The sequence below is a fragment of the Musa acuminata genome, chromosome BXJ2-1, assembly GCF_036884655.1.
Source record: "Musa acuminata AAA Group cultivar baxijiao chromosome BXJ2-1, Cavendish_Baxijiao_AAA, whole genome shotgun sequence".
NCBI classification, from domain to species: domain Eukaryota; kingdom Viridiplantae; phylum Streptophyta; class Magnoliopsida; order Zingiberales; family Musaceae; genus Musa; species Musa acuminata.
Window position 1 is genome coordinate 2,205,453 of NC_088338.1, and position 16,372 is coordinate 2,221,824.

General features: G+C 35.7%; 2 protein-coding genes across 4 annotated transcripts; one reads left to right on the forward strand and one right to left on the reverse strand.

Moving 5' to 3' along the window:
• Window positions 1–240: 240 nt before the first annotated feature.
• Window positions 241–7,123, reverse strand: LOC135583292 (uncharacterized). 3 transcript variants are annotated; one of them, XR_010481554.1, is made up of 8 exons: window positions 6,865–7,123; window positions 5,965–6,080; window positions 5,787–5,882; window positions 4,076–4,163; window positions 2,619–2,682; window positions 2,281–2,347; window positions 2,095–2,191; window positions 241–523 (listed from the first exon to the last, which is right to left on the reverse strand). XR_010481554.1 is itself a non-coding variant. In XM_065092107.1 (8 exons), exons 2-8 carry the CDS (start codon window positions 6,073–6,075, stop codon window positions 473–475), a joined length of 567 nt encoding a protein of 188 aa, XP_064948179.1. In that variant the 5' UTR covers window positions 6,076–6,080; window positions 6,865–7,123; the 3' UTR covers window positions 241–472. The 3 variants fall into 3 exon arrangements, 2 of the variants coding, with proteins under 2 accessions (XP_064948179.1, XP_064948180.1); XM_065092107.1 differs by having other exon boundaries at window positions 2,095–2,184; XM_065092108.1 differs by having other exon boundaries at window positions 2,095–2,184; window positions 6,983–7,115.
• Window positions 7,124–7,915: 792 nt separating this feature from the next.
• LOC103987357 (uncharacterized) lies at window positions 7,916–15,564 on the forward strand. Its single transcript, XM_065092109.1, has 5 exons — window positions 7,916–8,100; window positions 8,224–9,014; window positions 11,120–11,228; window positions 12,982–13,117; window positions 15,070–15,564. Exons 1-5 carry the CDS (start codon window positions 7,954–7,956, stop codon window positions 15,186–15,188), a joined length of 1,302 nt encoding a protein of 433 aa, XP_064948181.1. The 5' UTR covers window positions 7,916–7,953; the 3' UTR covers window positions 15,189–15,564.
• Window positions 15,565–16,372: the final 808 nt, after the last annotated feature.

A 16,372-nucleotide genomic window follows, 5' to 3' on the forward strand; every position in this document is an offset into this window, starting at 1 on the left:
CCTTGAAAATATATATAACCTTGAATATATATAATTTGAAAATATATCCGATGTGCCAAATCTATGATTTGAAAATAATACAAGTTATTCTCTACATGCAAATTTGCCAAAAACAAATATTATCTTGTTTCTTATACCAAAATAAGCAATAGAAATAGTAGAAAGAGAACTAATTTGGATCATTTTCTTGGAATGTTTGATCATATATTTGTATAGCCCTTTAGCATTAAGATCATCATGTCTGGTAAAGTGCCAAGCAAAGTTAATTGTAGATTTAATACACTGGCACAATCATTTCCATTCGAGAAATCTTTTCAAAACCAGCTGTGTGAGAGAGAATATTGAATATGTTCACAATAACATTACCAAAAAGAAAAAAAAAACTACCTTTGGTCTTTGTAGACGTGATGATCCGCCATTGCCGATGCAACGGAGTAGCCTTAATCGTCCTTTAATTTGTGTTTTTCGGCACTTAGTCTGCCCACCAAGAAAGAAGTCCCAAACCATCGCCATAGATCTCTCCCTGTCAAAAGGGATGAGCTCCAGAATAAGATGATTGCAGTTAGAAGTTACCTACAAGACTGTGGAAAGGTATTTGGTCTAAAATTCTGTCTTCCTATTTATAATTTAAACGACATGATTTTTTTACCCACTTGTAACCCGGTAATAATTTGTCTCTACCACATGTACAAAAATGTTTGCCATGTCCTTATTCTAGTATCAGAAAGATGAAAAAAGCCCTCAATCTTCTATATCAATTTGTTTGATTGACATAATCAGGGAGAAAAATTGTGCTATCAAAGGCCAAGCAAATTATTTCTGCTGGTAGATAATAGCAACAAATTCAAGCACAAATCACACCAATCTTTAAAGACATGTTTATATTATCCAGCAAGCTATCACCACATTTGCCTTCAATAGAAGTATGTTTCTGCTTTTTTCCCTCGTGGATATAGCTCAACTAATTTTTGGTGTTAATAGGAAATATCTTTTTCGGTGTAACAAGTTTCAGTAACTTGTTTTTGCCCCATTCCAGACTTTCCTATGTATTATTCTAGACCTTTTTTATCTTGTTAACATAAACTATATTATCATCAGCTGCATCTTCAACATCAACCATATCATCAAAATATAATATGATCTGCCATTAAACAAATTCTGCCCTAATTTACATCAGATGATTCACACATTTCTTAGCATTTCTTCTATTCTTATTAGAAAATTGTACTTCTATCCTAGATCTTTTCTAGCTCTAAATGTTCACACTTACACCATCTGCAGCCACAATGAGAACCATTTTACAGTAGAAATCATAAACAAATCCCAATTAGAACGTTAAAACATAGAAAACAAACCATAAATTGAATTGACATTGCAGAATTAAGATAAAGAAAAACTTTAGTCAACCGTCAGAAAGATTGAAAGAACAGCAAATATGCTATTACTAGTGAGAACAGTAGTAACTGTTGGCAATGATTGCCCATGGTGTGTAAATTGGGGGGGAGGTGGCAGAGAAATATGACGACTAATGATGACAAGAACTAAAACAATAGTGAGAGAAGAAGAGGGATGAAAGACATGCAACATGAACACATGAACAAATGATGGTCGATAGTCAATAGGTGATCACCTTTTTCCACATGGCATCCTCTTTGAAACAATCATTTTATGTAGTAAACTTTATGCTAGACATGCATCATGAAACAGTGAAGTGCCACTGAATACTCCTTTGAAATCTCATGTCTATTTGATCTAGCCAAGCATGTGCTGGCCGCTTCAAGCCATTCTAGAAAATTTAAAGCTGATATGCCAGAGGTAGATTGAGAGCAGTACAGCAATTTATATTAAGCAAATAAAAGAAACACATCATGACAGGCAAAGATAAATACACAAGCCCATAAGACATTCTTGCAGGACTACTATCATAATTATAAGTTGCAAATATCATTAACAAATAGTTTTAGTCAGTGACCAGAACCCACTATAAGCTCATGATTTTATTATCCTTAAAATGAAAGTATGTCGGCAATTAGAACAAGACACCCTAAATCAGACAAGGAGAGACTAGTCTAAGTAAATGCAGCAAGGACTTACAATAATCTCCATAGGCGAGAAGGGACTTGCATTTGCATCTTGCTCCACAGGAATGGGAGGATAATTAATTTTGGTCACCCGGAAATGTACCTGCAGGCTGTTTTATAAGACAAACTGTTTTTCAAGGCATATGTAACAGATGTCTTGGTTTCATGACTCAAGAATTCAAAATTTTAGACAAAATACCTCTTCATCTAAATCCATAGGTAAGTCTCCACACTCATGTTCCCATATCCATATGCCATCGTCTCCCCTGTCATCTCCATGAAAGGGCAAAAGTTTGTAAACCATGAAATAGTTTATCGCAAATGACCATATTGGTACTTGTGTATAACTAATTAAATTTAAACTGTTTATCATCAATTTGTTCAGACAGACATGAAATCTAAGAACGAGGGGCTTGCATAAATAAATAATTTAACTTTTCATCAGGACAAATACCAGAAAGTTATGACTGCAGACAAAAATAAAATGACTTGCTTTCCATGGTTCAAGATGATGTTGAAACAACAAATGAACCTTACATTCTGCTTTTGTGTGGGAGTAGGTGCACAGGAACCTTTATGTCATCAAAGAACCCAAGAGACACTGCAACACATATAGAACATATTAAGCAATAAAATAAAAAATGGAGTTCGAAATGCTTTGTCAGCAATGATGTCTCAAAAATTGAGGTCATGATTGTATATCAGTTTTATATGCATGCATATATTGACGAGCTAGGCACATTTTATTCTAATCTGATGGAAGTTAAACTAATTGATTTCAGAAGTCCTTGAATGATATGATGCTTTACTGATTAATTTGAAATGCCAGCAACCTTACTGAACTTGTTAACATACGTAAATTATAACTGATCAATAGCTATTGATTCTAACACCAAAGAAGAATATACTTTTACATGTTTTTTGTTATTTATAATGTATCAAGGATTTTATCTGTTTCAATCATAGGTGCTGGTATCGTCAAATGCAAAGTTTACCAAAATTTTCATGCTTACATAACCTAATCTTCAAGTTAAACTAATTGATTTTAGAAGTCCTTGAATCATATGATGCTTTACTGATTAATTTGAAATGCCAGCTAACTTACTAAACTTGTTAACATATGTAAATTATAACTGATCAATAGCTACTGATTCTAACACCAAAGAAGAATCTACTTTTACATTCTTTTTGTTATTTATAATGTATCAAGGATTTTATTTGTTTCAATCATAGGTGCTGGTATTGTCAAATGCAAACTTTACCAAAATTTTCATGCTTACATAACCTAATCCAGGCATCACAGGATTTCCACTTTCACATATTCCATAGTTGGATTAAGCTTCTTATTATTTATGGAACAACTAGGAATCAATATCAACACAAGCCATTGTTAGAAGATGTGAATGTGATCACAAACTTTAGAAGATTATAATAAATGATCGCAAAGCCTTAAGTTAAGCTTTAGGCATACTTTAACCAACTTTTCAGTTTAATGACAACCCATGATGTAAATAATGCATGGTGGACAAAAAGTTACAGGAACAGGTAGTCACATGTCCCATCAGTTTCAGACTGATCATATCAGCCCGTTTCTTTCAAACCAACTCTTTTTGAGAATAAGCATATTTCTGAGGTAAAAGGAATTGGTGTGAGATGTAGCAATCTGAAATTCCTGCAAACTTACAGATGTTGACCACATTGGTACAAAAACAAAACAAAGGATGGAAACAAAAGTAATATATATATATATATATATATATATATATATATATATATATATATATATATATATATATATATATCTTCTTGAAATAAATTGACAATCAAGGATGACAAAAACGATAAAAGGAACAAATCATACTTCAGATCAGATTCTAATAAAAATCCCCAATGTACAAGTCTACACATGCAAAGAAGGTATAGAATGGTTAAAATTGTCAAGTAAATATCAGAAAACAAGGCAAAACATGAGGATTGTAGGCTGTTAAACATACAATGCAAACCATTGGCATCAGATGCTTTAAGCTTTCCGCAAAGAATCTCCCCAACATATGGTCGGAACATAATTAGCCTAAACACGACCTATATAAAACATCAAACTGATTAGTATTAACACTAAAGTAAGAACTGTCGAAACTAGAGACCATGTTTTGCTAGATGGGTGATTCACCAAAGATACATTAAATTGGAAGTTTAAATGATGTGTTTGGAAGGGCCTTCATCCTGCCAACCAAATGCAGGGTACTCAGACCTAAGCAAAATAAAGTTTTGTGAAAGCTAATGATGTGGCAGCACTTTGGTCTTCAATTGTCATCCCGTGAAATAGCATAGAACAAGCGTTTGTCGGGTGGAAATAATGGTTCCATCTCACCAACATAGATAATATTTATTGTTCCAGTCAGAGAAGGCATCACAAAGCCACTACATTGGGGAAATAAAGTCACTTTATAAGATGCTGATGTTTACACTCTATTATTTGTCATAGTCATCTTTTAGTCATTTATGCTTTTCCATGTATTACAATAGACAAACATGCTAAAAATCAAAAGAATTATGGACTTATTATAAGTCTCTTATCTTTAACCCTTGTTTCTAAACAAATGCACCTTCCCTAACAAATCATCTTTCTTGTAGGATCCCACCAATTAAATTTCTTTAAAGAGACCTACCCCTCTTACCTATTTTTGGTAAGATATAGTCATCTTGTTAAGATATTTCTGATTTTTCAAATAAAACATTAGAAGAACATGGAAAGAAAACTCAAAAGAAGGTTGGATTTATTGTATGTCTCTTATCTGTAAACCTTGTTTCTAAATATATGCATCTTCTGCAACAAAAATCATCCTTCTCGCAAGACCTCATATCTATTAAAGTTCTTGACAGACACAAATGCATATCTATTAAGTTCATGGCCACATAAGAAAAAGCCTGTTTCTCCTAAATATTCTATCAAAGTTTACCAAATTTAAGGATCATAAGTTGTTGCATTTTGTAACTGTCAAAAATCACACGAAGATGAAAACAACAAATGGATCTTCACACTATTGAAATTGTCAAGGAAATGCTTAAGTGACCAAGACCACATGATCATTAAGCAGCAACTAACCAAGTATACTTTGAATAAATAAGAACGGGCAAGTTCACACACCTGAAGTCTTGGTAACATATTTTCAGAAGAATATTTTTTAACTGCTATTCTTTATTAATGATCTTATACAGTAAAAGCCTGTTAGAGAGTGGTGAAAAGATTATATAAAAAAAAAAGCTGCACCTAACCAAGTCTTTTGGAATAACCAAGAACGGGCAAGCTCAAAAACCTTTCTTTAGAATACCTGAAGTCTTGGTAACATATATTCAGTAAAAAAATTTCTATTGCTATTATTAATTAATGATCTTATACAATTTTTCTGAGAAAGTAAAAGTCTCTTAGAAAGTGGTGAAAAGATCAAAAAAATCAAAACTAAAGAAACCAAGAAAGAGCATGAAAATAATAGAGAAAACTGATCAATAATATCACATGAAAAATTAAATTCAAATGATAAATAGATTTCTTTGAAGATGCAATGCCTCCTGCAGTTTCAAATCTTGAAATAAAAGACTAATTGCTCTCAGAATATAAAAGATAGATTTCATCAATTTCAATGAGAAAATCATTGCAGAAATTAATGCAATGGCACCATATAAAGTAAGAACGCTTAATAAAACCTTATATGTGGAAGAACCATCACCAGGGAAGACAAAGCCACCTTCTATGGTTCGAATGTCATAGATAGAGATGCAAAGACCCAAATTTGAGAGAACCTGGTGGGTGGAAACAAAAACATAAATAAATGGTATACAAGCATATAAAAAATTATTCTCATAGGAAATATATCAACTGCACCTTGTCCAAAAACAACCTCTCAAGTTCTTCCTTAATTGCATCAAGAAGAGGACGGTTAAGTAAGTGTGGAGGCAAAGGCAAATTATGCTCGATTAAGCTGAGACAAAACATGCTCCCTTCAAAATGAGACCAAGCATAAAAAATGTTATCATCATTTGAAATATCAAACATTGGTATATCAAACTTCAACGAGAAACAGTGCTGTCAAAAGGTCAAAGGCACTAAGCACTAAAAGGTGCCAAGACTCCAAATCACCCAAGCTCGCTCGAGCGAAGTTGCTCTTCAATATAAAAGTCATAAAAAAATATGATTAAGGAGAAAGAAAACTAGACAATATGAATATTATATCATTTTATAATCAAAATATCACCACTAAAGCATCAAATTACATTCATTTAATCACCTATAAAACATTAACGTATTAAATTGTCCAAATATAATAACAAAAGAATGAACATCGAAAGTCCTTTTAATTTTGACAAGTCTAGCAGTGACAATTCAAGTTCCAAACAGTGACAAATTCAATAATTAACACATTTAATAAGATATTACTAACAATAATTAACTATTATTAATAAGAAATAACATTAGTGTAATTAACAACTCGGTAGGAGGCAGGGGAGGGGCGGAGTACAGGAGGAGATCGGCTGAATGTAGAGGAAGGCAGGGGAGCGGGGCCTGACAACAGCAGAGGCGGGGGGCCAATAGCGGCAGAGAGGGGCTGCGGACTGGACGGCAGAGGGCAGTGGAAGAAGCAGAAGGGCCGTCGGGACTGTTGAGAGCGGCCGGAAGAGAGAGAGAGCGAGTGGGGTAGAGGGGAGAGAAAGAGAGGAGGGGCGACTCTGTTTGGGAGAAGCAGAGAGCGGGGGTAAGGAGGCAGTACCACTGGGAGGGACGTACCGTCGCGGGAGGTGAAGGAGAGAACAGCCAGGCGAGGGGTGCAAGGGCTGGCACCGCCGAGAGGGGAAGAGGGATTGGGAGACGGAGACGTAGGGCGAGAGGAACGAGAAGAAGGCACCTCCGCCTGAGAGAAGGGAGGCACCACCGGAGGGCCGCTCGCCTTACCCAACAACGCCGCGGCCGGCTTCCACACGCGCGCTGGGAAGACGATATCCGGCCACCTCGCACACGCACGAAGACGAGGATTATTAGGTTAAAGGGAGGGAAGACGATGATTCGGTACAGCTTCTGAAATAAAACCACTACGGACACATCGTAACATAAGTCGCGATGTAAAGGGTGTATTAGTATTGTCGCATTATGAGCACTTTCCATCATATCGCCGTCAATTAAATGCGTATGTAAACATGCGAATCTGATCCCAAGCCAAACATGAATCCGAAGTCTAATTAAAGACCACATTTGAATTTTATCGGACAAACGAATCGATTTATGAACATCGTAAAATATTTGACCATGTTTAAATCTGAATTTGAATCTGACTCGATCATTTATTTTTAGATTTTAAATAAAATATTTACATTTTAAGTACTTTATTTTTAAAATAATATTATTAATTAAAAAATATCTTAATTATCTCTCAAAGATATCTTTTGACGTATTGTAATATTTTGATTACAATAATAAAATTACTAAATAAATTAAATTAAATTAAAATACATTAGAAATCACTTAATTTATCATTCAAATAAGTATTTATGATATTTTAGGATTAATATCACCTAAATAGAAATAAAAAATTAGTTTATTATAATATTTTGACTATTATAATAAAAATATTATAAATAATTAAAATAGACTTCTAATCTCAATCAAACCAATTACTAACATAAAAAAAATGATATTTTAATAATTAGACAAACAATAACAATAAAAAATCATAATACTTATTTTATTAAAACTAATAAAAATATATTAAAAAAATATTTAATTTTTTTTAGCTTGTTTCTGTCTTAAACTGAACGCTGTGCATAATTTACTAAGACAGTAGACTGGTCTTCTTCGGCCTCCTCTTCGTCCTTCTCCCTGATGGCCATCACTTCATCCCTCTTCCATCGTCCCGGTCTTCTCTTCTCCACTCTCCCAGTGCAGACTTCCTCTCCCCGCACACTCCTTCCTTGTCCTCTCATTCTCCCTCCCACCTCAAGATTCACACTCATCAATACCTCAAGGCAGGTACTCCTCCTCCTCCTCCTTCAATAACAACAACTTCTACTTATTCCCAAAAAAAGGGGAACTTTTTTTACATTTCCGAAGCTATTTGAGATCACTAACTTGGTCTCCTCGTCCATCTTTCAGGCTGCATCGCCGCCGGCGGCCACGCTGCGCGTCGTCTTCACAGGCGGCGGCACAGGGGGACACATCTACCCGGCGATCGCGATCGCCGAGGCGATCAAGGACGCCAGCCCCGACGCCGAAATCCTCTTCATCGGCTCCGACGCCGGCCTTGAGGCAGCCGCCGTCCCCTCCGCCGGCTTCACCCTCTCCACCATTCCCCCGGCGCGCCCCTCCCGACCCCTCCTCTCCCCCTCCAACCTCCTCCTCCCCTTCCGCCTCATCCTCGCCGTCGCCGCTAGCTCCCGGATCCTCCGCCAGTTCCGGCCCCTCGTCGTCGTGGGCACCGGGGGGTACGTCGCCGCGCCTGTATGCCTCGCCGCCGCCTTGTCCGGCATCAAGATCGTCATCCAGGAGCAGAACAGCCACCCGGGGCTGGTGAACCGGCTGGCCGCGCCGTGCGCGGAGACGATCTTCGTTGCCTTCAATGCCTGCGTGAAGCATTTCGACCGTAAGAAGTGCTTGGTGTACGGAAACCCGGTGAGGGTCGCGCTGCGGCGATACGTCTCCAAGGCGGTGGCGCGGTCGCACTTCTTCCCCAAGGCGGGGCCGAAGAGCGGCGAGGACAAAGCGCAGGTCGTGCTCGTGCTAGGGGGCTCATGTGGGGCGGAAGCTATCAATATAGCGGTTCTCAACATGTACTACGAGATGTTGCTGCAGCACAAGAACAGGCTCATCATTTGGCAAACGGGAGCCGATGGCTTCAACGAAATGGAGAGTCTTGTTAAGGTGAACCGACGATTGCATCTTACACCGTGAGTTCTTGGTTACTTGCTTTGCTCGTTACACTGAGATTGTTGTTTTGATCTCGTATTTTCAATCTAAATCACTTGGATGCTCATTGCATTTTTTGAACCTTCAATTTCTAAGATTAACTCAATGTGTAAGCTTACCTGCAAACGCTTGCCGAAATTTTTTTCCTTTGGAGTCATATAATGATGATATATTGATACGATGATCCTTAATTGAATTTGTTAAGATAGTTATTGATCAAGGTAAGCGTTCGATGGATCTAGCCACTGGGATGTTCAGCACACACTGCTTTTTAATTACTAAGATGTCGGAATATCTATTATAGACTACACATTACTCTTCTTTTGACCAGCTACATTTGCTAATAAAATTATTAAGACAGCAAGCCTTATTCAACTGACCCTATCCTGTCATCTGCTCCTACAAAAAGTCAAATTTGTTCTTTCTTCAGCTCTCCTAAACAACTGACACAAGTTTCTTGGAGTCTTTATCTTGTCAACTTGCTCTCTCTTCTTTCTTAAAACTTGTAACCAATTCCTTTGGGTTGTCTAAGTTTCTCATACCCCACACATTCTTGGAGTCTTTATCTTGTCATCTTGCTCTCTCTTCTTTCTTAAAACTTGTAACCAATTCCTTTGGGTTGTCTAAGTTTCTAATACCTCACACATTCTTGGATTCTTTATCTTGTCATCTTGCTCTCTCTTCTTTCTTAAAACTTGTAACCAATTCCTTTGGGTTGTCTAAGTTTCTCATACCTCACGCATTGTTTTGCAATTTTTTTTAGTCCATCTCTATGTACTTTTGACACTATCACTTGTGTTCCATCTCTGTGTATTTCAATTTAATGATTCCTCAGAAACTTCTAGCCAATAACATTCTAAAAATTATCATTTTTTTATTGTTGTTTGGTTCCTCACAATTTCTTCCTAATATCTTCTTAGGTTTTTCAAATCCCTTCTTGCAATTTCTGTATTCTTTATCTTTGTTGCTGTTTTCTTTACACATACACTTATTCCATGTAGAGCAAATCCTTTTGGCCACCACTTTGATTTGGTCCTGAACTGTTTTCCATAAAACTGACCACTGAAGTTCCCATCAGCTCCTCAAAACTGGGGAGTTATTGGATGTGGAACCATTCATCAAATATATATTTTCATTTGTCATGCATGCAATACTTCTAGAATCCTGAGTACTAGAACATGGGATATTACAAAAAAGAATAATTAACTATAACAAGAAGGCCTTTAAGTTTAGTACTATAGCAATCTAACCTATTACCTATCCCAAAATAGAAGGTAGGTACATCTCGATGTTGTTGTTATGGCAAAACAATCTTTGTGATTGGTCTTCCCTTAGTCATGGTGCTTATCTAGATACCAAATCCATTAGAAGTACCTCCAACAACTAATATCAGATTCAGGTGCCATGATTCTTTACTATTGAACGTCTCAGTTAGGTTCTGATCCATGAGGTCTCATACAAAATTCCCATGCAAAAAACACTGTTCTACATTGTGATTTATTTTTGGAAAACACTTAACATAGCCATCAAACAAGAGTCCTTTTTTCCTCGACACTCCATTAATTATTTCATGTGCATTTCTTCTAAGAGGCCTGCAGTGTTTTATACTGCTAAAACACCATCTGACAAACCTTGATTGCTGCTTCTTCTAGCAAAAACTTCACGTTAGTCATTTAATCTCTCACACAATAAATTTATATTTGTAGAATTTGTCCACAACTAGAATAGAAAAGGTATACAAATTTCTGGCATCCTCGACAGCATCTTACTCTTCTAAAGCATCCAAAGAACAATGAAGAAGCACATCTTTTTTTTTTTACCCCTCAATTTCTACTGTGTCAAATTTCACAAAGAAGGATAAGGATGGATATACCTGATAGGGGAAAGAGGAAAGAATCAACATCACTGATGTATATTGTGGTTGAGATTTACATAAAAGTGAAATCGGTTCTCTCATACACAATTTTCTGTACTTGTTTCAGGAAATATATTTCAAGATTACTCTCACAATTTGATTTGTGTGCTTTGATTGCATATTTTCGTTTGGCTTGTTTTTGGTGTCTGAGTCTCCTTTTAATATATGAAGGTTCCTGCATGAGATGGATTTGGCTTATGCTGCAGCTGACGTGGTTGTTTCTCGTTCTGGGGCGATGACTTGCACTGAGATCTTGACCACCGGAAAGCCATCGATTCTGGTATTGAGAATGCTACTTCTTAGGAATCTATTGAAGTTTATGGAGCTTAAATGAACAAAAAAATTTATTTGGGAAACGTAATATTCTGCATTGTGCTCCAACTATTGGTAACATTATACTAGTAGTCTAGTACAAAAATTTATGTATAAGTTGTCTTTGAGAATTATCAAAGGGGAATTTCTGCATATCATTTATACTCCTTAAGTTATCCCAGTATCCATACAATTGTAAACTTGTAAATACTTGATATTTTTTAGAAGAAGCAAGGAAAGGCTAGCTTAGTATCTTCTTTAATAAATTTAGTATTTATACTTTGTAATTATTTGCTTCAATGTGGTAAATATATTGCTTTTATGTAGCATTCTTTTTGTTTCTTGTAAAGATCTTTAGATCTTCTGAGCCTGGACTTTAAGATATATTGAGTTAAGGTGGACTATTACAATAAACGTTGTGCATATCCTAACTCTGTGAATTATCTATTATTGAGGTTCTTCATAGTTCATACTCTGACAATGTATATAAAAAACATTTGATGCAAATTTAAGGGGAAATGTTACATGACATATACACTCTATTGGATCTCATAGAAAAATAAGTAAAAGGGAAAGAATAATGGTTGGGAGTTGTACACCCCTTAGAATTTTGTTTATTCAATTACTTGGAAACTACTCAGGTGCAAGGGGAAAGCGAACATTAATATAAGTTGCAGCATATCTATGGGACAAATGGAAGTGCCAAATAAAAATCTTTCAAGGAGGCTCCTTACCCACGTAGAAGTTATGTGATTAGACAATCTTTTATAACCTGCCATGAGCATTAGACTTTTTATGGCCAAGTTGCAATAGGTAGTCGTCTCAACTTTGAAACAACAGAAGAACTTGGTTTTATTGGCACTACTCACTACCTAGGTGATTTGGATTGTCTAGTTAACTGAGTGCTCACCTTCGTTGATAATTCTGGATGGTCTTTTAAGAGTTCCTGCATCGTCATTGACTCAAGTTGTAAGCTTAGTGACATTTTTAGTTGACCTTCCAGTTCTGTTGCACCACTGGCTTTACTGAACTCATGCGTTCATCTTAGGTTAATACTTGTAGAAATACAGACTAAGATGCTCATTGAATGTGCATCTGTTTCTTGACAGTGGATGCAGACTGTACCTGTGTTTACACCTTTCAGTATATGTTCGACTTTAGGCTTTTGTGTTTGCCATTAGGGTGAATGTGAATCTAGTGCACAAGAAATTTGTGGGTCAATATATGGAGCCTTACATCTACAAGTAAAGAGCTCGCTTCCATGATTTAAAACCTGGTCACCCAAGTTGCAAGGTGCAACCTTGCTGCCCTCGTATTTACCTTAAGAAAAGTGACATGTGTTGATCTATTTTTTCCTGTGGAAAATGTCAAAAAACTTTATTTAATTTTTGAATCACAATTTTAAACCTATTTCCACATTGACCCTCTATTAAACCTGAGCCTCATGCATTAGGTCATATTTTATTTATTTTTCACAGTTCTATACTAATTAAATAGCTCATTCCAATGATTATATTGTAAATGGGCTATGGAATTAATCTATGATACCATTATGTGCTCATCCACAAGCATCTTAGTTGCATGTCATTTGGTCCTACATAGACAAGCTTTTGTACTAAGGTGCACTTAGTTTTGGATTATGTAGTTGCAGGTTAAATTTGAAAGCTGTATACTCTTTTTTCTTCAATATTTTTTTCTCATCCACTTTTTCTTTGTACTAGATACCATTACCTAATGCTGCAGATGATCATCAAACAAAGAATGCATACATTATGGCAGACATAGCAGGATCAAAGGTCCTTACAGAAGATGAGCTTGATTCTAGTAGTCTCGAAGAGGCAATTGATGATATTTTAGGTATGTAGTGACCTTTTCTCAACCTTCATTCAAGTGTAGTAGATTCATTTTTTATCTGAAGCCGACTAGTAATAATGGCTCTAATGTGGTAAAGATCTTGAACCATATAGACATTTTACAGATTATGTGCTAAAAGTTGATTCATTACCCCTTGGAAGAAACCCTTTGATAGTCATACATCTATTACAGTCCATTTTTACAGTCCTTTTTTTTCTTAAGTCCTATTTATGGATAGTCAAGTTTAGGGTTTTATTAGTCTAATACATGCACATAGCTCTAATCCCAAGTTCGAATGAAAAAGGTGGAGGGTTGTGAAAGGTAACTGACATCCAGCGTAAAACTTTAGATCTCATGAACAATAGATCTTAGCTGACCCCAGATCTCATGAGTATAGTCCTTTTCTGTTTTTCCTTTGCAATATATTCTGTTTCTTTTGTAGGCAATGTTTCGTCTGTATATATGGAAACTTTTGTCAAGAGTTAAGGACATACCCTTGAAGCATTTGCTGCTTCCAGAGCATGTCCTTATGCATGCTTGCCACAGCAAACAAAGTCTATATATCCGTATCAATAAAAAAAAAAGAAGTCAAATTGGAATATTGTCATGGTAAGAGAAATTTGGAAGAGCAACTTTAAGTTGATATGGAAGGACAAATGTGAAGCATGATATGGTATAATTTGAGCTTCGTTGGTGCTGCAGATAATTTTTTCTTGTAGAGTGCTGCAGATAAAGTTTTCTTGTAGAAAATCAGTTTAGATAAAGTATCTTAAGTGAGTAGGATTAGGAATGGATATTTATCACTGATTGTAAGATGTAATTTTTAGTACTAGGATTCTCTATGTGTTTGTTAAACTTTTTGCTATCATTGTTCTCGAGCATTTGATTCAAAGTTATGACTGATTGGCCTTGGTCCCTGCAACTGTTGATCAAACTATGCTGAAAAATCTAAACTATCAAATCTTGATGAAGTAGCAAATTATGCCAGGAATTGCTGATTTTATAGGCTTCTTATGGGTTTTCTAAATGCATGAGAAGTCAAAGGATGCAGAAATTAACTGATGGAAAGACTACTAATGGATCTCCGCATGATTTTATCCTTGCAGTGGCAGTTAGTTAGCTAGGGAGATGTTTTTCATTGATAGCAACAAAACCAATATGGTATTTGTCAATAGTTGAAATTCTTTGTGAATTTCATATGTATATGAGCTATTTGTTATGGTATCCTGTTGAAAATTGATATACATGCAAGGATTTTATGATTTATGTATCTGATATCCAACATAGGAGGGGTCATTTACCCATGATTTTTCAAGAACTCTCTATATTCTCATAAATAAAAGCTCGTTTACTTTTCTTAGCTGAAGAAAATCTTTTTAATGCATTCTTATGCCCTTACTATCATCGTTGCAACCTCATGGAAGAGACACATGTCAAAGAGGAACAATTGTAGGGAGAAGAGGAAGTAGGAGTTAGGAGTGAAGAATATACACTAAAAGCAACAAAAGTAGATACCTTATATGACAAAAGGAAGTACATTCTAAAATAATCAGTACATGATCACAAATTCGTGAACTTTAGACCACTACTATAGAGCAGTAAACAGCCTATGATTATGGTCTTCCAACAAACCTGTAACATGTTTAAGACATATATTATTTGACGTAAAATAGGACAGGACACCAAAAGCTCCATAATCATCATTGCTAACTGGATTTCCTAGTTGGATATGACACATTTAGGGCTACCTCAGGGTAATCATGTGGTTGAAAAAGCTGCAAAAGATTTAAAGAAAAAAGGAGTACGACATCCATTGCTTCTATTTGCTATATCCATGAATAATTTGACTCAAAACTGAACCTATAATTACTCACTATGGTCTTGACTAAGATACTTTGTCATGTTGCGTTTGGGAGGCATGCAAAATTCACAATGTTTTATACTGAATTTTGCAGGAAATGAAAGTCTCATGGCTGAGATGTCCGAGAGGGCACCGAGTGCTGCACGTCCTGATGCTGCATCTGATATCGCACAGTGCATTCTTTCTCTTGTCAACCCATCCTCTTCAAAATGAATTTGAATGTCGAAAAAAGCATTCCTCCTTTGGACGGCAGTACTATTTCACGCTCGTTCGATTGGTGTGTGGCTTGTTCTCATTTTGTATTCCTTGCATGGAATGAAATTATTATCAGGCAAGTGTTTTCATGTATATGTGGATGGGTAAATGAGTGAGGCTTGTTCTCTCAAAGTTTTAGTGGTGTGAGATCTCTACAAATAGATGTTTGGAGCCTAAAAGCAACTGTTGTTAGCCACATCAAGCATGTATGGTTTTAACCTCGGCTTTCACAACAGCAATGTGGAGATCATTTAACATTCATCCATTGGTTGTATGTTGAGGATGCTCAGTTTGTCACTCAAATATTGATTCCAATTTTTTGTTTTCTTTATAATTTCTCTGCTGCTCAAAGTTCTTATTTTGATTTATTATCTTTAGAAATGTTCTGTATGCTCATGCTGGTGCATTTTTAAATAAATAAATACATAAACAAAAGGATAAATCCAATGCATAAGATTTAGTCAATACATATAGCTTCATATGTATTAGCAAAATTGACTTGAGATGATTACATCTGATTAGTTAATACATTATTGTACAAGTGATATGTTTCAACCTTAAGTTTACTTGAGCATCATATATATATATATATATATATATATATATATATAGTAATATATTTTTAAAAAATAATTAGAGATGATTTGATATGTTTATCTAACTTATTTTAATTACACTATATATATTTGGTATACAGCATCATATTTAATTAATATTTGGAACAATCATACTAAATCTAAGGTATTAATATGCTAATTTTGTAAGATTTGAGAGACAAATATGTAAGAAAATGTCCTAATTTTACCATAATAATCTTTTAAAACCCTATTAAATATTCTATTTACTGAGAGTGCTGCCTTCCTTTTATTTTGGTCCTCCCTCACATTTTAAATAAAATATAATTAAATTAAATTAAAGTCAAACTATAATTTGACTATTCATTCTCCCTCCACCAAGCTCGGATCCGATCACACATTCGCTCCACCAATATATGATCCTTCGAGGCTGCCACATCAACTATCTTCCTGTATCGCCTGCGTTCTTGTGTACGTGGATGGGCTATGATCAGTTTCTAAGTTTGATTTATGGTCCAATCTGATACCAGATCCGGAGGTAGCTCCATTCATTTCCTTGGAACTCCT